This window comes from Onychomys torridus, chromosome 7 (genome assembly GCF_903995425.1).
Source record: "Onychomys torridus chromosome 7, mOncTor1.1, whole genome shotgun sequence".
NCBI classification, from domain to species: Eukaryota; Metazoa; Chordata; class Mammalia; order Rodentia; family Cricetidae; genus Onychomys; species Onychomys torridus.
In genome coordinates, this window is record NC_050449.1 from 30,208,545 (window position 1) to 30,232,894 (window position 24,350).

Here is a 24,350-nt window from a genome sequence, read left to right on the forward strand (position 1 = left end):
ATGGGGTGAGAATGATCGGAATACATTGTATATGTGGAAGAAAATGTCACAACAAAGCCAACTATTGTGTATAATTATTACACGGCAATAAAAATTTAATATATTCTGCCACAGAATAGAAGAATGGAAAAGAAGTATCCATCCGTCTTTTGAATTTTAATTTTTTCTGTCCTTAGTAATTGGTTATCCAGTGGGTTTTGGTAACACAACCCAAGCACATGCTGATGTTGGTAAGAAGGTTTTATTTGTTCACTTTTTATTGATTTTGGAACAGGAAGGGGCTTTAGAAAAAGGGTGCTTTTCCTCTTACACGTAGATGGCAGCGCCATATGTTTGAAGTCGTTCTATGTAGTGTTGTCCTCAGGAAGTCCTTGTGGAGAAGCCATCCCATCATCCAGATGTTGGAGCACAGAAGCCCAGGAACTTCTAAAACCTTTCGTTGCACATGTCGTAGCCCCGGCAGCACCTGAAGTCCACCAGATAGGGACCCCACCTTATGTTTTTCACATTAGCACAGTTCTTTAGGCAGCCCATGAAGTTTAACCAGAGGGTACCATCCCCTGCAGAAGAGGGAAGAGCAGATCAGCAAACCCAGGAAAGGCATCTGTAAATCAGCTTCTCTGCAGCCCATGCTGGCCTCTAAAAACCACCATGTGGAGTTTATGCTCCATCATTCAGATATGAAGGCATTGAAAGGTGGTAGCTCCCTAAAAGGAAAGGACTATCGTGGCGCAGTTTTAAGACGTTGTTGGAGGTAGGAAGGCCATGAGAGAAGTGTGTCAGTTATTAACCAGAGCGGGAGGTTTCTGCTGAGAATCACAAGGCTTGGGTATCACTGAGGATAGGAAACCAGAGAAACCCTGTCTAACCTTATTCACAAGGAGATGCAACCAGGGCATATATCATTGACACAACCCCCCCCCCCCCACCCCCCACAGCGCCTCCCACCCTCCCCACCCTGTTTCCATAGCCTGGAGCCATTCTTGAAAAAGCCTGGGCAGGTACACAGAGAGCTGTTCCTTGTTACCAACTAGCTGCTCTCCAGGGGGTGAGTATTATGTCCATCCGGTCACCTGCATTCTGCCCCCCCCCCCCCCCCCCCCCCCCGTCTGTTCTCTCCAGGCTTCTTACAGTTGCCTTTGCTTCAGCAGCCACCTCCATTTCGCCTTTATCATAGTGAATTCTGGGAGTGATAGTACCAGCTACCTCGGGAGTGAGGCTGTCTATAGTGACCGGAAGTTCCTGTGCTCACCCCCCCCCCCCCAAGGCCCACACATCCGGCTACCTCTTCCCCATCCTTCCTTCCTTCCCCCACCACTTACTTTTGAAGATCTTTCCAAACATGCAGGCCTCTTCTGCTGTGGCCGTACATATTCCTCTTCCTCTAGAGCACTTTTCCCCGGGAAACTGGAGGTGGCACATTCTACACTGCACAATCTCCACAACTCGAAAAGAGACATGAGCGATGATTGCACTAGCAAAGAGCCCATCCCCCACTTCCAGTTCGAAGCATGCTTAGGACTGGAAGGCTTTGCCGGCGTGTCCCCGGCCCCAAACCCCACCAAAGCATGGGCATGTGCCGCTACTAGAATGGGTGAAACCAGAAGGGTGACCGGAGTTCACGGCCTCAGAAGCTCCAGCCTGGAAGATGGCAGGGATGGAACGGGGAGGCAGAATGAAAAGAGAAACGTAGTGCCAAGATGGTCCGGCTAGGGTTTCTTGGTACTCACCATTGTTATTTTCACCAACGAGGACTTTATCAGCTATTCAGGGGAGGTAAAGAGAACAAGCCCGCATTCTGAGATTTACCTCCTCCTTGCGCTCCCCTCGCCTCAGGCTCATCCTGCATTCTAGCTTGGTGTATGGAGAGTTGTTTTTCCCCCCTACTGTCCCAAAGGTGCTCATGCTGTCTTGTACCATTTTTTTTCCCTTTATCCTCTTCCCCTCAGATTCTTCTTCCCACCCCTAAGGATGCAGCATAGACCAGAAGGAAGGGTACCCACACGTAAGGTTTTGACTTCACTGTCTTGTGTCAGTTGAACGTCCTCCATAGTCTCACTTCAGATTGGACAATGAGAACAGACCTCTGAAGTCCAGGAGGTTGCTACCCTGGATCGGGCCACCTGGCTTCTGCCAACTCCACATCCCACTTCTCTGGTCCCTTGCTCTTGTACTTAGGTTGTCAGTTGCTGCTCTACTGCTTTGTTAGCCCTAAAGACAGCTTCCATCCTGGCTTTCTCCTGCCAGAAGAGGCTGCTGGATCTGGAGATGATGTCTGTTTGTGGTTTACTTTGAGCGCCCACCCCACCCCACTCCTCCTGTACTCTCCCTTCATCTTTTTCTTCATTTTCACACCCGTTTCTACTCACGTGTGTCAACCTCATGTGCAAACGATGCAGAGAAACCTGTTGAAAAAGCAAAAAGACAAAAGTCATACTCTCTGCAGAGTATCATTTTTTCAGCCCCCATTTCACAGCTTCTAGGAATCTGTCTGTTTGTAAATCATCTATTTCCTCCTACGAGCAAAAGGGCTTTGGTTAAGGTCCCGGTGACCTGATACAGGGTGAGTGGAAGGCAGGGCACACAGTGCCTGTTCTTTCTGCTGGGTTGCCACAGCTGGCCTTCATCATGGGGGTTCCCACTCATTCCTGGATCCTGGACATATCTCACACTGGTGACTCTTGGGACTCACCCCTCAAACAACAGAGTAAGATGAGACATCCCATTAAGTAAGACTTGCCCATTTGGAAGGCAGAAAGGTTCAAATTGGGACAGGAAGTATCACTATTTATATGCACTGGGAAGGCTGGCTTCTTTAGAGGAATTAGGGGTGGGACAGTGAGGAAGTCATTGAAAAATCATACCCTGGTCCTAGAAAAATCAACGACTCTAATTTCTTTTCTTTATAACTTGGGGGAAGAAAGAATGGCTAGAAAACTTCTGGACTTGATTTATTCCACCTCTCAGGATTTCTGATACACACCAGGTAACTGTGTCCCTGGGAGCACCTCTATCCTATTAAGGCCTTAAAGTTTCATCATTTAGGTTCCATGTGTTAACCACCTCTGTGCACATACATTCAGTCCCATGCCTCGCCAGTATAAGTCCTTATCTGGTCTCCTACAAAGATTTTTCCTTTGGTGCCTCAGCTCTTTGCTTCTGTCTTCAGTACAACCCCTTTGATCAGTAAGAGTTTCTAACCCTTTTATAGCCATCCTGGATCGCGCGTGCGCGCGCGCGCGCACACGCACACGCGCGCACACACACACGCGCGCGCACACGCACACGCGCGCGCACACACACACACACACACACACACACACACACGCACACACACAGGCAAGGGAGGGGGGTGAAGAGAGGGAGGTAACACACATATACAGAGAGAGAGAGAGAGAGAGAGAGAGAGAGAGAGAGAGAGAGAGAGGAAGGGAGGGAGGGAGGAAGAGAGAGGGGAGAGAGAGAGAGAGAGAGAGAGAGAGAGAGAGGTATCATGCATGATCTGATAGTTAATGTTAGTGATTAAGATTAGAATAAAAGAAAATGTTATTGACAACAGCCAAGTGAACTCAGGGGTACTTGGTGAACTAAAGCCATGAAAATGAATGTAGTTTCTGAATTTACTGTTACTCAATAAATTCTCACACTGGGGGAAGAAACAAATCTATCCACCTGTTTTTGGCATATCTCATGTGTATTTAAAAGGTGGATCCGAGGAACAACCAAGATGGCTCCGTGGGTAAGGTGCTTGCTATCAAGCCTGATGACCTGAGTTCAAGTCTCAGAGTCCACATGGTGGATGTATAGAACTGACCCCTGCGAGCTGTCTCCTAACACAACTGTGCAGTAGGACATGCAAGCTCTCCTCTCCCCAACAGAACAAATAAATAATGGTAATAAGTAAGTAAAATAATAGAATTGCCAAATTAAAATCTTTTGTTAAATTTCTTGGGTGATATGCATTTGTATATATGTATTATGTATTTTCATATATATATGTATATATGTGTATATATACATATGTATGTATGTATGTGTATATATTTGTGTGTATATATATATACATATATATGGCATTCTTTTCTTTTTTTCTTTTCTTTTCTTTTTTCTCTTTGGTCTTTTGAGACAGGATTTCTCTGTGTAACAGCTCTGACTGTCCTGGAACTTGCTTTGTTGACCAGTCTAGCCTCACACTCACTGAGATCCTCCTGCCTCTGCTTGAGGCTGGCATTAAAGGTGTGCCACCACCTGGCTGTAGTGCAGTCTCACTACTGTCACCCTCACCCTCTCTTGTCCCACCCCATCCCCCGTGGCCCTTATTACTCCTACGCTTCTTTCTACAAATCCCTTTCCCACATTCAGGTCTTTTTGCTTTGTTTTGTGACCCATTGAATTCAGCCAGGGCCATGTGTTTTTATTGGTTTGGAACTATCCACTGGAACATGCTGGTCTCACCACTGGGCTCAGAACTTGAAGACAATGGCTGTCCTTCCCTCAGAGTCCACTAGAAACCCACAGCTTGGAATGGTGGGAGCACATGGGCCACTTCCTGCTCTATGATGGGTTGCTGCCAGAGGCAGCCTCGTGCAGGCCTGTCACAGCTGTCTACTGCTGCTATGAGATCATGATTCCATTGGCTGTATTATGTGTCTAGGGTGAGCACTGGATCATCATATTCTTAACTCTCATACTTTTTTAGTGTTCTTGCCAGCTATCAACTTTACACATGGCTTCTCAATGCACACATCATTTGGATGAACTACCTGTCTCCTTTACTCCCCTCCCTCATTCCTCTACTCTCACACCTGGTTAACATTTCCCTCTTGCCGGTATTCCCTGCTCTCTGTCTTCATATCACCTACATTCTGCAGTTCCACCTCCCTTGACCCATCTTTCACTCTAATGATCCTCAACTAGTTCCCTGGATTGTTTTTAAAATATTTATTTTATTTTTAATTATGCATATGTGTGTATGTGAGTGCAGGTGCCTGTTAGAAGAGGGTGTTGAACTCCCTGGAGTTTGTGGTTGTGGTTGTGAGCTGCTTGATATGGGTACTGGGGAACAAATTCAGGTTGTCTTTAAAAGCAGTATGTGCTCTTAACTTCAGGCCCATTTCCTGCCTTCCACAAGTTTTCCAAGTTAAACTCACAAACCTAAAGGATGGATGCTGGGATCTGCATATGAAAGAGAGTATGCAGGTTTGTCTTTCAGGCTTGAGTCACCTTGCTCAGGATAATTTTTCCAGTTCCATCTATTTACCTGCAAATTTCATAGTTTTGTTTCTCCTTACAGTGGAATAAAATTTCATCGTGTTTACTTACTATATTTTTCATTAACCATTCTTCCATTGATGAATGGTTGTTTATTTTACTGCTCTTGTTTGTTTGTTTGTTATTAAATAGATCTAGGGTTGGTGAGATGGCTCAGTGGTTAAAGGGACTTGCCTGATGAGCCTTGTGCCATGGATTCAATCCCTGGAACTCATATAAGGTGGAAGTGGAAGGAGGGGAGAGAACTGACTCCATAAAGTTGCCCTTTGACTTCTACATGCTGTAGCATGTGCACACACACAAACACATTGTGCACATACACAGATACCTAATAAAAATAAATGTATTCTTCCTAAGGCATAGAAAGAGCACAGTTTTGTTGTTGGTGGAAATGTTTTCCCATAGTGACCTTGTTGAGTAGTTCAATGAGGCTGGTGGTGAGTGGCAGATGGAGGAACAGGGTCTCAGTGTGGACAGATTGCCTGAGTGATCAAGGAACGAAGGGAAAGAGCCTCAGGTGTTGTTCCAATGCAATGCCTCAGTTCATTGGAATCTGCCCAGTGCCCAAGGATATCTACTGATGACCGAGGGGAAAGAACAACTTCTTCTCCATCAGGGTTTGAAGTAGTGGTCAGATAAGAACAGCCTATCTCATTGTCTCAGCTAAGCAAAGAACACAGCTTTGTGCAACAAGGAAAAAAACAGAACAAAACCAAAACAAAACTAAGTTTCTACCTTCATGGATGGTATGGGGGACAGGAAATTTCTAGATAATATGTACTTATCCAAGAAAGAACACACACCTATCTTTGGGGATCATTCACGTGCACCTTCTTCTGTCATGAGACTACCCAGTGCTCAGACTGTCAGAAACCCCAGAAATGTCCGTTATCTCCACTTCCACAGAGTTCCTTTCTCTTGTGCTGAGGACAGGGGAAGATACTAATGAGAGTGAAGGGGCTAGGGAGGGAGGTCTGGATTCCAAAGGTGGAAAAACCCTACAGTAATTTATTTATTGTTCCTATGATAACATAAGGATTAAATGAAATTATCTGAATTTTCCAATAGAATGTACCAATAAACCTGCATGTCTCCTGAGGACAATTTCTAAAGGTGGCCTTAGTTAAGGAGAAATGAGGGGCTCCTCCACTGTTTTCCATGGTAAGTTCAAGGAAAGGGAGGCCACACCCAGACACCTCTGCACAGCCTGCCAGCAGTTGCCTTGTGAATTTCTATTCATTTCCTTTCCATAATTTCAGTGTCTTCATTAACATTCTTTACTAGAATTGTTCCAAATTCCTTTAGTCTTCAACTTTAGGTTGTGATCAAAGAAGAAATTTATCAGACAAATAACCTTATGTTTTACTTTAAGAAATGACAAAAACAAAAACAACTGAAACCCAGGCCAACAAACAGAAGACAAGGATAGAGATCTGAACTGAAATAAATGCAACATTAAATAGGAAAACAATAGAGGTGGAAGTGATGGCTTACAGATTAAATGCACACACTGTTCTTACAGAACCCAGGTTGGGCAGCTCACATTCTTCTGTAACTGCAGCTTCAGCAGATCCAGTGTAGTCCTCTGGCCTCCAAAGGCATGCCATTTTCATACAACTCCCATATATGTGCACATAATAAAAAACAAATGAAGAAAGTTGAGAAGTCAATGAAAACAAACATTGGTTCTTTGAATAAATCAATGTTGAAAGACTTTCAGCACAGCTCATGAAGATAAAGAAAGAGGGAGAGAAATGTAAAGTTACTAACATTGAGAATAAAAAATGGCATATTATTTCTGACTTTGCAGAAGCAGAAAGGACTGTAAAGGAATATGATCAACAATCATACACAAACAAATTAGATAACTTGGTGAAATGTTCCTTGAAAGATGAAATTGTCAAATTTACTAAAAAAATAAGCCTAAATTTGAATAAATCTTCAACAAGTAAATATTCCCAACAAACATTCAAAAGAGTTTCTACAAAGAAAGTTCAACCTTAGACAGTTCCATTGGTGGATTCCAATAGATGCTTAATGAAAAATGAGCATCAACTCTTCAAAAACTCAAAAGTACAGACAAGTGGGGAAGTCTTCCCAATTCATTCTGTAGGGACAGTGTGGTCCCATTCTTAAACTATGAAAAAATTATAGGAAAGAAACTAAATTTTAGTAACATTAGTTAATATAGCTGTAATAAATACCATCAAAATATCTATAAACTTGATTATAGTCAAATTTATTAAAGATGCTACATATTTTTGATAAAAGGGATTTATTACCAGGTTAATTCTGGACCTAAAATTCATCATGCAGTCTGTCTTATTAATAGAATAATTACATAAATAGAATACACTGCACAAATAGGATAAACACAGCAGCCACAGCAGAAGTAGATGAACGTCCTGTAAAGGGTCTTGACGTTTGTGTCCCAGGACACAGGAGCCCTTGCTCTTCCCTCAGCTCACTAGCATTCTTGGAGCTTTTCTCTCTTAATGAACTGCCTCAAATTCTGTTTCAGAAGAAGGAGAAGAAGGAGGAGGAGCAGGAGGGGGAGGAGGAGGAGGAAGAGGGAGAGGAGGAGGAGGAAGGAGAAGATAAAGAAGGAGGAGGAGAGAAGGCGGAGAAGGAGAAGGAGCAGGGGGAGGAGGAGGAAAAGAAGAAGAAGAAGAAGAAGAAGAAGAAGAAGAAGAAGAAGAAGAAGAAGAAGAAGAAGAAGAAGAAGAAGAAGAAGAAGAAGAAGAGGAACAACTGGACAGCATGAAGAGGAAAAGAGACTTTGAAAGGCTCTGCCCTAAATAGTATGTCTTAAGGATCAGGGGTCTCTGCAAAAGGGAAGGTAGAAAGAATGTTAGAGCCACAAGAGAGCCAATGGACTTGTGAATTCACAGGCCTTGACAGGCATGCACAAGCTCAAGCCAGCATAGAAGAGGGAAGTGGGCATGAAGGCCATCCCTCGTCAAGAAGCTGTTTGCCATTGACAGCTGCTGGGAGAAGGAAACTCAGTCTTTTTCAGTAAAATGACACCAGATATGTTAACTGCACTCTTGGGCAGGTCCTGTGGTTAGGAATAGTTGACCAGTACAAATTGGACTCCATATCTTTGTTTTTACACGAGAGAAAGAACATGAAGTTGGGTATGCAGGGAGGTCATGGAAGATCAAGGAGAAGTTTGGGGAGGGACAAGAATATGATAAAAATATATTGTATGAAATTTTCAAAGAAATAAAAAAATTAGAAAAAGTTTTAAAAAGTATAAATATCAGGATGACAGAGCAGACTTTACTAGTGCTCATCCTTCACACAAACTTCCATGAGCAGCCACACACAAAAATTTTCCAAGGAGCAAAAGACGTAAGGCAGGACATTTCAGCTGTGGGATGTAGCACAGAAATAAGTAAGGACAGGTATGCAAAGGGTATGGAGTTCAACTTCACATTACCAGCCTCACCTCCCTCACACAGAGACAACACAGCATAGGTAGAGGGAGGGGAAAGGAAAGAGGAGAGAGAGAGTAGAGGGGAGATTGGGAAGGGATGAGCATGAACCTCCTTCTGGGGACAGGAAGGTAGACTGAGAACATGCCCCAACAGCGCCCTGCATTAAACCAGCTCTCATGACTCAAACCCCAGGTCTAAGAATTCCATCTCCAGAACCAGGACAAAACTCTCAGCACTGGGCTTAGGCCAGTGTTCATGGACCCCAGGTCAAGGCTGGCCCCCAGACTTTGGGACTGATCCAGCACCAGGGGACCCTGTGGCCTCAGGCCAGCCCCTATGGACCTATACTCCAGATTAATACCTATGACCCATGTAATCATTGATCTACTTGTCACTGGAGATGTTTAACTGGCAAGGTATAGTATTTTGTATGAAGAGAATAAAATTCTTTTAGTGTCTAGCTTCTTTAACTCCATGTAATATAATATTTTCATCCTAGAGGAAGGAAAAAACATAAATTTACTATATGCATAATTCTTCAAAAAATGTTCATAGGAACTCATCTGTATCAGCTTCAGTTCTCTGGGAAGAACACTGGTTTTCTCAAATGGTGAATGAGTAAATGGGTAAAAGAGCAGCGGTATAATGGAAGATTATCCAACAACAAGAGAGAATGAACAATTGCTAAATTCAACCAGAGCATCATACAGAATGAAAAGTTTGATTCGAAATGACTATGTATTGTATGATTCTACCCATGGAACAGTCTCAAAATGACAAATTATATGAGTGGCAAACACCAGTGCTTGGGGGCTGGATGGAAGGACTGAGTGTAACACCACAGAGTTTCTTGGCTATGATGGACAGCATGTGTCTTGCTTTGGGAGAACTTTACACATATTACACATACGATAAAATTCCGCAATGATACATGCTAAAGGAGTATATGTCCAACTGACAAAACACAAACAGGTTTACATTTAAAACTACCATGTGTCTGTTTCTCGGTTTAGAAAATTCATCATGATGATTGAAGAAGGCACTATTGAGAAAGCTACATGAAAGGAACACAGAAACTCTTTGTCAACTTTTTGCAATTCTTTTTTTATTTTGAGACAGGCTTTCTTTGGGTATCCTTGTCCGTCCTGGAACTAACTCTGTAGAACAGGCTGGCCTCGAACTCACAGACATCCTCCTGCCTCTGGCTTCTCAGTGCTGGGATTAAAGGGATGTGCCACTAACCACCTGGCAACTTTTGCAATTATTAAGAATTTTTAAAATCAACTTTAAAAAATGGATGAATTTATATGATTGAATTCTTGGTCAATAGTCATGATCTGTTTCTTATTTATCTTGATTCTTCTTATCCCTGTTACTTAACCCCAGAGATCTTGTCCAGCTTAGATTTCTTTGTAGATCTTTGGGAAATTGTTCCAGGAACAGCCTGGGATGCAGCACATGCTTTTAGGACCAGAAAATCCATTTCTTGGGGCCTTGAACTGGGGACATTTTGATGATAAAATCCAGATGGGCAGCAGGTGAGAGACAAAATGCTTAATCAGGGAAGACTAGGGACCAGGTGCACTCAAAGAAGCAGCACTAGACAGAAGTCTCCACAGCATTCAGAGGTGGGTGGAGACAAGAAAGAAGCTGTGAGGACAGTCAAACCAAAGAAAAGCAAAATATCTCTGTCCCTCCGAAGACTGAAACAAAAGATACAACCTTTTCTTCTAGGCTAAGAAACAGCCTGAGCACATATTATGTTCAGATGCACTACCTAAAAAGTAAAACTAGTTTGCTCAGTGCTGGGTTCGAACTCAAGGTCTGTATATGCCAGTTGAGTTCCCCATCACAGTGCTATGCTCCCAGCCCTAGACAGTGAGTATCTTGTAACATACATCACTCTCTGCATCCCATAGAATGGTATTAACTCCAGTTACTCTTATAGTTTAGCTTATTTCTGCCACCAAGTACTCAGGTCTTTATAGTTCTAAAATTAATGTAATAGTCAGGATATTAATATGGTAAGCCTATGGAAACATCTATTTTATTTTTGGTTGTGCATTTAGTTTTGACCATCCTATTTTCCATCTGTTTGCTATTCTGTTTCTCATCCCACCTCTTGTCACTCAGTGCCACCACTCTGGCTTTATAATGTGTGGTTTTGTTTAAAAGTAGTTTGGATCTCTGAGAGTGTGTGAGAGAAATAGTCTTCTGAGGGAGAAGCATGTCAGCTGATTATCCAGTACCAGATGGTCAGCTCTGAAAACATATATACAAGTAACATTTTACAGACCAAGCAGGCTGTACTTACATATTTAGGAGTGTGTGTGTGTGTGTGTGTTGTGTGTGTGTGTGTGTGTGTGTGTATCCCACTTACTTTCAACTTTTCTTGGATGTCTGCAGTTTTTTGTGTAGTACTGAGGCCTCATGGGCTTTCCCCCATCCATATTAGCATATCTATTACTGTTGTTCTTGTTCAGTTCATATTGAGGCAGCCATACTGGTCAGAATATATGGGTGGAGCTTCAGACATTCCCAGGAGACACAATATCACAGAAAGCTCTCCACTGTCTGGCTTCTACAGTCTTCCTGATGCCTTTTCCACAATGATCCCTGAGCCTCACATGCAGGAGTTATGCTGTAGATCGATGCATCAAATGGAGCTGGCCTCCATAATTTTGCATTTTGAGTAGTTGTGGCTTTCTGTAATGGGCTCTGTCTGTTGCAAGGGAAGCTTCCTTGCTAAGGGTTGAAGCTTGTAGTTATCTGTGAGTAGAAGGACAAATATTTAAAATATAATTAGGGGTTATGCTGGTTTAGTAAAGTGGTGGGTGTAGGTTCTCTTCCTTGATCCAGGACATCAGTAGTTCTGGGAAGCTGACTAGGCTTCCAGGACCAGTCATGATTTGCTCTCCTGAAGCCTCTATGTAGCTGTTTGATACCATGAGAGCTAGTTCTCAGAGAAGAGGCTTTAGGTCAGCTCCAGTTCAAGGGCCTCTGGGTCCTGTGTTTGAAGTCCATGGTGACTTCAGCAATAGCGACTTACCTTCTATTTCCGGGGTCAACCAAGGACTATAGCAATGGCGTGTAGTGTTTGGGGTTGTTTCTTGGACAATCTTGACCAACAATTTTAAAGGGGGTTTCTGATGTGTGTAATTACATGGACTTTGGCTTTTGAGGGAAGCATTGTCAATCCAGATGGGAAAATTCCATTGAAACTATATATGTGTATTTATACATGCCCTTATGTGTGATATAGATATATTCAGGTAGATAATACTATGATTCCTTATGACTTTTTCAGACATTCTTACTGTTATTTACCCCTCTCCCTTCTTCTTTTTGCATTTTCTCTCTCCCTCTCCCTAATCAGAATCCCCACTTTCTATTTCCCCATCAGATCACTTGTGTTTTGCTATTCCTCTTTGTATTGATCCTCAACTCCCCCCTCCCTCCCCCCCATCAATGGTCCTCTTTGACTCTCTTGGTTTCCGTGGTTACTTCGGGGATGTACTCACATCTGAGGATTTGGAGCTAGGCGCCTTAGGTGAGAGAGCACATGCCACATTTGTCTTTCTGTGTCTGAGTTACCTAACTTGATACAACCTTTGGGAACTCCTTCTATTTTACCTGCACCTTCCATGTTTTCAAATGTTTCTTTACAGCTGAATATTATTCTATGGTGTATACACAGCACATTTTCATTACCTGTTCATCAGTTGATGGGTATTTAGGTTTTTTCCGTTTAGCTGTTGTGAATAGAGCAGCAATGAACATGGCTGAGCAAGTATCTGTGGAGTAGGATGCTGAGTGCTTTGGGCATATGCCAGGGAGTGGAATAGTTGGGTCTCTTGGTAGATTTATTTTTAGCTTTTAGAGACTTCTCCACACTGATTTACAGAGTGACTGCACCACTGTGAAATCCCACCAACAGTGAACGAGTGTTGACCTTCCCCCAAATCCGTGCCAGCACATGTTGTTTCTTTTGTTGATCTTTGCCACTCTGACAGGTAAGATGAAATATCAAAATTATGTTAATTGCCCGGAATGACTGAACATTTTCTAAGCTATTTCTTAGACAGTTTTTTCTTCTTTTGAGAACTCTCTGCTCAGGCTCCAGGCCCAGGTTTGGAATAGGTTGTTTATTCCTTTGTGGGTTTTTTTTTTTTTTTTTTGGTGTGTGTGTGTGTGTGTTTTTATGTGTGGTGTATGTGTATGATGTATATGTGTGGTGTGTGTGTGTGTATAGTGTGTGTGTGCATTCTTCATATAATCTGGATATGTGTCAGATTTATAGCTGTTAAAAATTCTTTTCCATTCTTTGGCCTCCTCTTCACCTAGTTGACTTTTTCTTTAGCTGTACAGAAGCTTTTTAATTTTATGAAATCCTTTGTCTATTGTTGGCCTTAGTTCTTGGACAAACTGAGTCCTCTTCAGAAAGTCCTTTCCCACAGCTCTGTCATGTAGGATGCTGCCTATGTTTTCTTCTAGAAGTTTTGGTGTTTCAGCTTTCACATTAAGTCTTTGATCTATTTAGAGTTAGAGTTTTCTCAAGATGTTTCACACAGGTCTAATTTCATTCCTCTGCATGTGGACATTCAGTTTTCCTGATACCATTTATTGAAAATACTTTTTTTCAGCTTTTGGCATATTTGTTAAATATTAAATAGCAGAATTTATATGAACTCATATTTTGGTCTTCAATGTTGTTCTGTTGGCCTACATGTCTGTTTTTGTACTAGGACCATACTGTTTTTATTACTATGGCTTTGTAATACATGATATGAGATCTGGAATGGTAATTTCTCCAGCATTGTTCTTTTTGTTCAGGATTGTTTTGGCTATCCGGGGTCTTTTTTTGGTTCCATAGGAATTTTAGGATAGTTTTTTTTTTTTTTCCTGGCTCTGTGAAGAGCAAGATGGGAATTTGATTGAGATAGTACTGAATCTGTAAATAACTTCTGGTAAGTGCTCATTTTCACATTATTATTTCTACAAATCCATGATTATGGGATATATTTTCATTGTCTTTTTCTAGATCTTTCTTCGGAGGTTTAAAGCATTCATCGTAGAGGCCCTTCACTGTCTTGGATGGGTTTATCATAGATCCTTTACATTTGTTGAGACTATTCTGATGGGAGTGTGCCCATGATCTCTTTCTCTGTATGTTTGTTGTTGGTGTATAAAAAAGCTACTGATTTGTGAAAGTCCTGCCACATTGTTGAATTTGTTTATCTTTTCTGGAAGTTTTCTGGGAGAATATTTGGGATTTCAACTGTATAAAATGTCCTCTGTAAATAGCCACAGTTTTACTTCTTTCCCGGTGGCAGCCTCTCAGATTTCTTCTCCGGCCATGTTGCTCCACCTGGTGTTTAAACACAGCATTGACAAGGAGTGGGGACAGTGGATATCCGTGTCTGGATTGTGACTTCAGAGTGATTGCTTCAAGCTTTTCCCCATTTAGGATAATGTCTGTTATGGGTGGCTTTTATTATATTCAGATATGTTCCTCTAGCCCGACATTCTCTAGAATTTTAATCGTGATGATGTGCTGGATTTTGTCAAAGGATTTTTATGCATTTATTGAGTATTAATTTTCATATGTTGAACCATCCCTGAATTTCAGAGATAAAGTCAACTTGGTCATAGTGAATGTTTGCAATTATTTTGCTGAGGAATTTTTTAAACTTATGTTTATCAGTGATATGACCTATAGTTCTTTTGTTGTTGTTGTATTACCTGGTTTTTGAAGTAGAGTGATACTCATTTTCTACAAGGAATTTGGGAGTATTTCTGTTTCTCTCTCTCTCTATTTTTATTGGCTACAGTTCTTTGAAAGTCTGGTAGATTTCTATGAATCCATCTGGTCCTGGACTTTTTTTTTTTTTTTTTTTTTTTTAAGCCTGAGGCCTTTTATTACTATTTGAGTCTCTTGATGGGTTTGTCTAAGTAATTGATTTCCTCTTGATTTAATTTTGCTAGGTTGGCTGAACCTAGAAAATTATCCATTCTTTTTAGGTTGTATAGCTTATTGTAGTACAGGTTTTCAAAATATTCCCCTACAATATTCTGAGTTTCCTTGGTGTCTGTTGTGATGATTCCTGGTACATTTCTGATTCTGTTCATTTGGTCCTTTCTTTTTTCTTCTGCTTAGTTGGGCCAATGGTCTGTCAATATTATTTAGCTTCTCGAACAAAGAAGTGTTTAGGTTCACTGATTCTTTGTACTGTTGTTTTTGTTTCTATTTCATTAAATTCTGCTCTAATTTTTATTATTTCTTGCGGTCAACTGGGTTAAGGGTTGGTTTGTTGTTGTTCTTCCAAGTTTTTATGAAGTCATTTGTTTATTCATTTTCTTCTGATTTTTCTTTTCTTTTTTTCTTTATTATTATGTGTTTTAAATTTTATACATCAGCCATGGGTTCCCCTGTCCTCCCCCCTCCCACCCCCGCCCCCACATTCCCCCAGCCCCTCCCCTCCATTCCCATGTCCTCCAGGATCAAGGCACCCCTGGGGATTCATTTAAACCTGGTGGATTCAGTACAGACAGGTCCTGTCACCTCTTTCCAGACTGAGCAAAGTGTCCCTGTGTAAGCCCAAGGTTTCAAACAGCCAGCTCATGCACTAAGGACAGATCCTGGTCCCACAGACTGGGTGCCTCCCAAGAAGATCAAGCTATTCAATTGTCTCACTTATCCAGAGGGCCTGATCTAGCTGGGGACTCCACAGCCTTTGGTTCATAATTCATGTGCTTCCATTCATTTGGCTATTTGTCCCTGTGCTTTTTGCAATCTTGGATTCAACAATTCATGCTCTTACAGTCCCTCCTCTTTCTCAACAGTTGGACACCTGGAGCTCCACCTGGGGCCTGGCTGAGGATCCCTGCATCCACTTCCATCAGTTATTGGACGAGAGTTCCAGCATGACAGTTAGGGTGTTTAGCCATCTGATCACCAGACTAGGTCAGATCAGGCTTTCTCTTGACCATTGCCAGCAGTCTATAGAGGATGTATCATTGTGGATTTCTGGGGACCTCTCCAGCACTCTGCCTATTCCTGTTCTCATGTGGTCTTCATTTATCATGGTCTGTTATTCCTCGTTCTCCCTTTCTGTTCTTGATACAGCTGGGATCTCCTGCTTCCCTAAGCTTTCTTTCCCTCAAACCTTGCCCTTCATTACTCCCACTGTGGTCCAGGTTGTTTATGTAGATCTTATCCATTTCTCTGTCATTGGGTGATCCCTGTGTCTTTCCTAGGGTCCCTGGAGTTGTGTAGCAGTCTAGTCATCTTTGTTTTACATCTAGTATCCTCCTATGAGTGAGTACATACCGTGTTTGTCCTTCTGAGTCTGGGTTACCTCACTCAGGATGATTTTTTTCTAGATCCATCCATTTGCCTGCAAACCTCATGATGTCATTGTTTTTCTCTGCTGAGTAGTACTCCATTGTGTATATGTACCACATTTTCTTTATCCATTCTTTCTTCTGATTTTTCTATCGTAGGCACTTAGAGCTTTAAATTTCCCTCACAGAAACTGCTTTCAAAGGGTCTCAGAAGTTTGCTGTGCTGTGTTCTCATTTTCATTTACTTTCAGGAAGTTTTCATTTTGTCTTTGATCCACTCATCATTCAATAATGAGCTGTTTAATTAGGCAGAGTCTGGGAATCCTGCAGAGGAGGAGAAAGGAGTGTAGATGCCAGAGGATTCAAGGATACCATGGAAGGCTCACACAACCAACTATACTGACCTTGTAGGGGCTTGCAGAGACTGAACTGATAACCTGGGAACCTGCACTCTGCATATATGTTACAGTTGTATAGCTTGCTCCTCTTATGGGACTCCTAACAGGAGTGAGAACAGGAACAGTCTCCAACTCTCTTACTGGCTTTTGGGACCCCACTTCTCATACTTGGTCACCTTTGCCCAGCACATGGGGAGGTGCTCAATCTTACAGCACCTTGATATGCCATGTTTTATTCATACTCATAGGAGACCTGCCCCTTCCTGGATGGAGACAGAAGAGGAGGGGATTGAGGGGTCAGAGTGGGGATGGAGGAAAGGGATTTGGAGGGGAGATTGGAGGGGGTAGGCTGCATCCTGGATATAAAATAAATAGATGAATAAAAAATGAGCTGTTTAATCTTGAGTTTGTATATTTACTATAGATTTGTTTGTTGTCAATTTTAAGTTTTATTTCATGGCAGTCAGATATGATACATAGAGTCATTTAAATCTCTTTGAATTTATAAAGATTTATTTTGTGTTCCAGGATGTAGTCTATTTTAGAGATGCTTCTGTGTGATGCTGAGAAGAACGTGTATCAATTGGTGCTTGTGTGGAACATTCCAGAAATATCTGTTAAGTAATTTGTTGTATTAGCTTCTCTGATAATTTTTTGTTCAGATGACCTATCGGAGAAACAGGATATTAGAATCACCTATCAATGGTTGATGTTAATTTCTGTCTTTAAATCCAGAAATACATTTTTTATTTAATTGGGTGCACGAGAGTTTGATTTACATATGCTTAAGTTAGTAATGGCTTCTTGTTTAACTGTTTCTGTGAGGAGACTGAAGTGTCCATCTTTATCTCTTCTGATTAGTTAGTTTGAAGTCTATTCATCAGACATTAGGATAGTGATACCTGCTTGCTTCCTCGTTCCATTTGATTGGACTACTTTTGTCCATTCTTTTACTGTAATGCAGTGGCTATCTATAAAGGTATAATGTGTTTCTTTTGGACAATAGAAAGAAAGAAAGAAAGAGAGAGAGAGAGAGAGAGAGAGAGAGAGAGAGAGAGAGAGGAAGAAAGGAGATAGATGGATGGATGGATGGATAGATAGATAGATAGATAGATAGATATCAATGTTTCTTGGTCCATTTATTCAGTTTCTATATTTTGATTGTAAAATTGAGGCCATTAGCATTTAAAGTTATTGAAATGTGTGTATTAATTTTTGTCATTGTGTTGTTGATTTTTGGTGTTGTTTGTGTCTCAGTGGTACTTTGTGTTTAGTAATTATGGCTTTGCGTTGCTTTCTCTCATATTCTCCTTCTTCTATGCTCATTCTTCTCTTCAGCCTGAAACAATGCTTCCTGTATTTTATTTTGATTTGGTTAATTGGATATAATTTTTTGAAATTACTTTTAAAATTTCTTTTTGAGTTATAAAATAGTTACATCATTCCCTCCTTCAGTTTCCTCCCTCCAAACCATCTCAATACCCTTCCTTGCTCTGTTTCAATTTCCTGTACTCTTTTTTTCTTTAATTGGGGGTTGCATAAATATACAATCCATTCAGTCTGGGTTATGTAACTCACATTTATGCTTTCAGAGCTGACCATTTGGTACTGAAAGACCCCCGGAGAGGTCTCCCCTCAGGAGAGACCCCCGGCTCAAGGAGCACGCAGCGACCACGGATCAGATGCAACAGCACGAGGTTTATTTAAACACAGGTACCTGGGGCTACCAAGTCTCTCGGAAAACTTGCGCGCCTCTGGGTTGGTAAGATGGGTTTTTATAGCAAGAAGTGCGGGAAAGCATTAGTCAAAGGGTTCTGATTGGATAATTTAAACAAGGCGCGAATGGTTACAAAGCTCTGATTGGACAATTCAAGTGAGGCGCGAATAGTCAAAGGGTTCTAATTGGACAAAGCTCTGTCAAAGTGAGGCGCGAATAGTCAAAGGGTTCTAATTGGACAAAGCTCTGATTGGACAATTCAAAGTGAGGCGCGAATAGTCAAAGGGTTCTAATTGGACAAAGCTCTGATTGGACAATTCAAAGTGAGGCACAAATAGTCAAAGGGTTCTAATTGGACAAAACTCTGTCAAAGTGAGGCGCGAATATATGAGCATAAATCAAATGGGGCGTGAACTCAGGCTCAGGGCGGTTTGTGGGTTTTTCCCTTGGTAACCAGATATGTGTGTTGACTCAACCCCTATCTAGAATTCCAGCTGCTCTGGCCCTCCCGCACTGATGCCAGGCAGTCTGCCCCTGACATCCTGCTTATCTATCGGCTATCTGGGCTGCGGTGGGGCCATTCTATTTCCTGGAACTGTCTTTTGTTCCCTTATAAGCCTTGCAAACATAGCATTACTATAGGGGTGCCGGGGGGGGTCTTTCATTCCCCCATTTTCTTTTTAACTAAATGGAATCTTTCATTTACTGAGGTGCATAAAGGTGAGGGGCCAGGGGTGGTGTCTCAGTCTCTGACTGATGGAGTCGTTGATATTGTTGAGTTAGTACCAGAGTCTGAACCACCGAAATTCTCTCCTTAATAAATTGAATGAGCCTGTTTAAAATGCAAGGGCCAAACATCAAAATAAGCACAAGAATCAGCAGGGGGCCCATGATGGTCGATATGAGGGTGGTGAGCCATGGGGACCTGCGGAACCATCCCTCGAACCATCCTTGTTGTTCCTCAAAATATCTCTGTCTCTGCTTCAACCGCTCTCTGAGTTTCGCCATGCTATCTCTGACCAAACCTGTATGATCAGCATAGAAACAGCATTCTTCCTTTAGAGCGGCACATAGTCCCCCCTCCTGTAGAAACAGGATGTCCAGTCCCCTACGATTCTGGAGTACTACCTCAGAGAGAGAGGTTAGGGACTTTTCTAAGGCACTTATAGATTCCTGCAGAGCCTGTATATCCTGGTTCATGGCAGCTTGGAGCTGTAGGATGTGTTGAGTTTCAACTAGGGCAGTTGCTCCTGTTCCTATCCCAGCCGCAACTCCCCCCATAGTGAGACCTCCTAACATAAGGGCTAAGGTCAGGGACACAGGTTCCCTCTTGGTTCGGGCGGGTCCCATCTCAAATTGAGCATAAATGTCTTCAGGCTCATGATAGGTTATCCTGGGAAACAGTTCTATTAATACACAAAAGCTGGACTCATTGCCTTGTAGTAATGACCAGGATGCACAGTGGGTGAGTCCCGTGTTGCATGCCCAGTAAGTTCCATTAGGACTAATGGAATATCCGGTTCCCGAGGTCACAGTGGTATTACAGAGGCCACGATGGGATGGGGGAGGATTCCCCAGGCATAATCCCTGTCCAGATACTTCTGACAGAGTCAGCTTATGTTGGGTCTCTCTCAGGCATCGAGCGGGGGGGTGTCCAGCTGGGAGTGCGGGCCCTGTACTGCTACCCCTTCATAATAGGGAGGGAGGGAGAGTAAACATAGCCAACATTCCTGAGTTCGGTTAGGCTGGGTGGCATTTAGGGTGGAATAGGCTCCTTGCAGTAGACCAAGGAGTCGATCCCCTGTTCCTAGGCGGGTCCTGGCGGGGGCCGCAGTTGTTGGGGCTGCAGTTATGTTGGGAACATTCATATTGGGTGACATAGTGGGAGTGGGGAGTTGCTTACCCTGTCCTGTCTGGGACGGGGGTTTCTGATCTGAGAGGACCGAGTTGGGACCAACTGACAGGGGGGTGGTTTCTGCCTTGAGCTGAATTTTGAAGGTCAGGCCTTTGTTAAACCCTGTCATATAAAACCTGAGTCCCCAAGTATGCCCGGACTGCCATCCTCTGTCCTCCTTGCCCTTTTCAGTGAAAGAGATAACAATGGGTAAGGGGACAGTTCCCTCAGTGCTGACTGTACATTTGTTGGGGCTGGAATAATTTTTAGACACCGTTATCAGGTCCCAACTAGAGCTGGGCTTCCAATAGGCCCCGCCGGTGGTCTCACATCCCCATTGTTTGCAGAAGAATTCCTCATATCCCCCACATCTACGGGCCTCATTCCGGTTGCGGCCATCACGGGGACAGACATAAAAGTCATAAGTGGACAAGGAACAACGGGTGTCTGCATTGATACATCCAGGTCCCCTCTGTGGGAGATGGCCTCGTCCTCCCCCAGGTCTGATTGACCGGGCCGTGCGAACCGGGAAGTCAGAGTGACTCAAATGAGCAATGTCCCAAGCATCCAGGCCCGCTACCAGCTGGCAAATATCGGGAGTTAGGGGGGGCCACCAGGTGTGGGGGGCATGGTTAGCTGTGGTTGACCATATGGTCTCCCCGGTTTGGGATATAACTTGCCAAATGAGCCTTTTAACCTGGTGAGGGGACCCTGACCCCAGGGTTGGGAGAGGGGTAAGAGTAAGGAGGAGAATCAGGCACGAGAGAGTCTTATCTTCAGTGGATTTTGAGTGTGCTGTACCTTCCATGTGGACTCCTTGGTGCTGGTCGGGTCAATCTCCTTAGCAGCCTTCACATGGGAGGCATGGACCCAGGCAGCAATCCCGTCGACCTTGAGAGCGGTTGGTGTGGTCAGCAGGACGGTGTATGGTCCCTTCCACCGTGGTTCCAAATTCTTGGTCTGGTGTCGCCGAACCCAGACGGAGTCCCCGATCTGAAAGGGATGAGGGACTATTGGGTGGTCCAGTTGCTCTCGGTAGGCTGCTGCCAGAGGTTTCCAAACTTCCTTCTGTACCAGCTGGAGGGCCTGGAGGTGTGCCTCTAAGGTAGGGCTGGTAGCGAAGGACGAAATGTCAGGATGAAGGAAATTCACAATAGGTGGGGGGGGCCCATATATAATTTCAAAGGGAGTCAAACCATAGGGTCCGGGGGTATTCCGGGCCTGGTAAAGGGCTAAAGGGAGTAGGAGCACCCAGTCTCTAGAGCCAGTTGCAAGCGTTAATTTGGTCAAAGTCTCCTTAATGGTTCTATTAGCTCGTTCTACCTGTCCTGAGCTCTGGGGCCGGTATGCACAATGAAGCTTCCAATCAATCCCCAGCAATCTGGCCACCCTCTGACTTACCTGGGAGACGAAGGCAGGCCCATTATCAGACCCCATTACCTGGGGCATCCCATATCTGGGAAAAATGTCCTCCAACAGCTTTTTGGCCACGACATTGGCTGTTTCCTTCTTGGTGGGGAATGCTTCCATCCATCCAGAAAAGGTGTCCACAAAAACCAGGAGGTAACGGTAGCCATAGAGTCCGGGCTTTACCTCTGTGAAATCTATTTCCCAATGAGTCCCAGGGCGATGGCCCCTTAGGCGGGTTCCCTTGCCTAAGTGGGCCTTTCCAGGGTTCACTTGGGTGCATGCTGGACAGCTAGAGGTCACTTGCTGGAGTATTTGGTCCTGGTTCAGTAGTATAGCCCCAGAAGTCTCGTCAGCCAGTAGGGCCTTCATTTTGCCCTTGCTTAGATGGGTCAGTGCATGAAGGAACTTGAGCATGTATTGGGTATGGGAAGTAGGCATGACTAGTTTGTCTTCTTTTGTATAAGCCTGCTTCTCAGAGTCCCATTCCGCCCCCATTTTCTTTGCTAGCTCATGGTCCCCAGGGCTGTAGGGCATAGGGCCTCTGCCAGGCAGCGGGTGACCCTGCAGGAGCATCAGCTGCCCTTCCTTGGGTGGTTGGGAGGCTGCGGCTCGGGCGGTTAGGTCAGCCAGCCTGTTTCCCCGAGCCACTGCTGTGTTCCCCTTTTGATGCCCTGGACAGTGCATTATACTGAGCTGCCGTGGGAGGAATAGTGCTTGTAGGAGATCCAGAATCTCCTTTTTATTCTTGATTCCTTTACCTTCTGAAGTCAGGAGGCCCCTTCGTCTGTAGATTTCTCCATGCATATGAGCAGTGGCGAAGGCATATCTGCTGTCAGTATAGACTGTGAGTCTCTTACCTTCTGCCATCTGGAGGGCCTGGGCGAGTGCGATCAGCTCCGCTCTCTGGGCTGATGTTCCAGCCGGCAACGGCGAGGCCCAGACCACCTCTGACTCAGTGGTGACAGCTGCTCCTGCTCTTCTCGTCCCTTCCTCGAGGAAGCTGCTCCCGTCCGTGAACCAGACATAGTCTGAGTCCTTTAATGGTTGATCGGTCAGGTCTGGACGGGTACTGTGTGCTTCCGCCAGGATCTGGAGGCAATCATGCTCCCCTGAGGAGGCAGGCAGGGGTAGTAGGGTGGCCGGATTGAGGGAGACTGTGGGGCCGAAAGTCACTCGGTTGGTATCTAGCAGCAAGGCCTGATAATGAGTCATTCTGGAGTTGGAGAGCCATCTGTCTGGGGGCTGCCGGACTAGGGCTTCCACCGCATGGGAGGATAGCACAGTCATTGGCTGACCCAGAGTCAGTTTACCCGCATCCTTGAGCAGGACTGCAATAGCGGCCACCATGCGTAAGCAAGGGGGCCATCCAGTGGCTACCGGGTCCAATTTCTTGGATAGATAGGCCACCGGCCTCCTCCAGGGCCCCAGTTTTTGCACTAATACCCCTTTGGCAAAACCTGAGTTCTCATCCACGAATAGTTCGAAGGGCTTAGTTAGATCTGGTAGGCCCAGGGCTGGTGACTCGAGCAATGCTCTCTTAATTTGTTGGAAGGCCTGTTGATGTTCTTCCTCCCATCGGAACATAATTCCCGGCTTAGTGAGAGGATACAGGGGGGCAGCCAGTTCAGCAAACCCAGGAATCCAGAGGCGGCAGTAGCCGGCCGTGCCCAAAAATTCTTGGACTTGCCGAGGGCCCTTGGGAGGGGGGATTGAGACAATTGCCTCTTTTCTGGCCTCGGTCAGCCATCTTCGCCCTCCCTCCAGGGTGTAGCCCAAATAGATAACTTTGTTTTGGCATATCTGGGCCTTTTTGACTGAGGCCCTGTAGCCCTTCTCCCCAAGCCTGGTCAGCAGAGCCTGAGTTCCTTCCAAGCATTCGGTCCAGCTCCTGGTGGACAAGAGGAGGTCATCTACGTACTGGAGCAGAGTCAAGGTTGGGTGCTCTACCCGGAATCCGGCTAGATCTGCATGGAGGGCCTCATCAAAGAGTGTTGGGCTATTCTTGAACCCTTGAGGGAGCTGGGTCCAGGTCAGCTGTCCTGAAAGCCCGATTTCTGGGTCCCTCCATTCAAAAGCAAACAGTAGCTGGCTCTGAGGATGCAGTCTCAAGCAAAAGAAAGCATCTTTTAGATCCAGCACCGTATACCAAGTATGGGTCGGTGGGAGGGTGCTGAGGAGGTTGTAGGGGTTAGGTACTGTGGGGTGTATGTCTTCTACCAGCTTATTGACCTCCCTTAAGTCCTGGACTGGTCTGAATTCCCCCGTGCCTGGTTTCTTGACGGGTAAGAGGGGAGTATTCCAGGGAGATCGGCAGGGTTTGAGCACTCCCTGGTCTATTAGCCGCCGGATGTGGGGTTTAATCCCCTCCTGCGCTTCCCGAGACATGGGGTACTGTCTGATTGAGATTGGGGCTGCGGAGGCCTTCAATGAAATGACGAGGGGTGGCTAGTCGTGCGCAAGCCCCAAGCCTCCTGTTTCTGCCCATACCTGTGGAAACCTGTCTAGCCAGTCCTGCATCTCACCCGGTGGTTCTTCAGGGGGCTCAGGCTCGAAAAGGCGGTATTCTTCTTCCAGATTTAGGGCGAGGACTTGTAAAGGGGTTCCCCCAGGCCCCGTGACCGTGGGTCCTCTTTCATCAAAGTAAATCTGTGCTTTTAATTTGGTCAGTAAGTCCCGGCCCAGCAACGGGTGAGGGCAGTCGGGTATATGTAGGAAAGAATGGGTTACTTGCCCCGACGCCAACTGGACTTTTCTTTCAGTCGTCCACCGGTATCTCCTACTACCGGTGGCCCCCTGGACCAAGGCGGAACGGTCACTGAGGGGGCCCCCAGTATGGGTCAGGACCGAATGTTGGGCCCCCGTATCAACTAGGAAGG

General features: G+C 44.5%; 1 protein-coding gene across 1 annotated transcript; it reads right to left on the reverse strand.

The window, feature by feature from the left end:
- Positions 1–426: 426 nt before the first annotated feature.
- On the reverse strand, positions 427–2,744 carry Pate1 (prostate and testis expressed 1). Its single transcript, XM_036193580.1, has 5 exons — positions 2,693–2,744; positions 2,370–2,405; positions 1,731–1,763; positions 1,323–1,445; positions 427–560 (listed from the first exon to the last, which is right to left on the reverse strand). Exons 1-5 carry the CDS (start codon positions 2,742–2,744, stop codon positions 427–429), a joined length of 378 nt encoding a protein of 125 aa, XP_036049473.1.
- Positions 2,745–24,350: the final 21,606 nt, after the last annotated feature.

Coding starts and splice junctions, on each gene's coding strand:
- Pate1 (XM_036193580.1), bottom strand. CDS start 2,744: ATGGGCAAGTCTTACTTAATGGGATGTCTCATCTTACTCTGTTGTTTG. Junction 1,764..2,369: donor TGCACATGAGGTTGACACAC/GTGAGTAGAAAC, acceptor TCCCCTGAATAG/CTGATAAAGTCCTCGTTGGT. Junction 561..1,322: donor GTTTGGAAAGATCTTCAAAA/GTAAGTGGTGGG, acceptor CCTCTTCTGCAG/GGGATGGTACCCTCTGGTTA.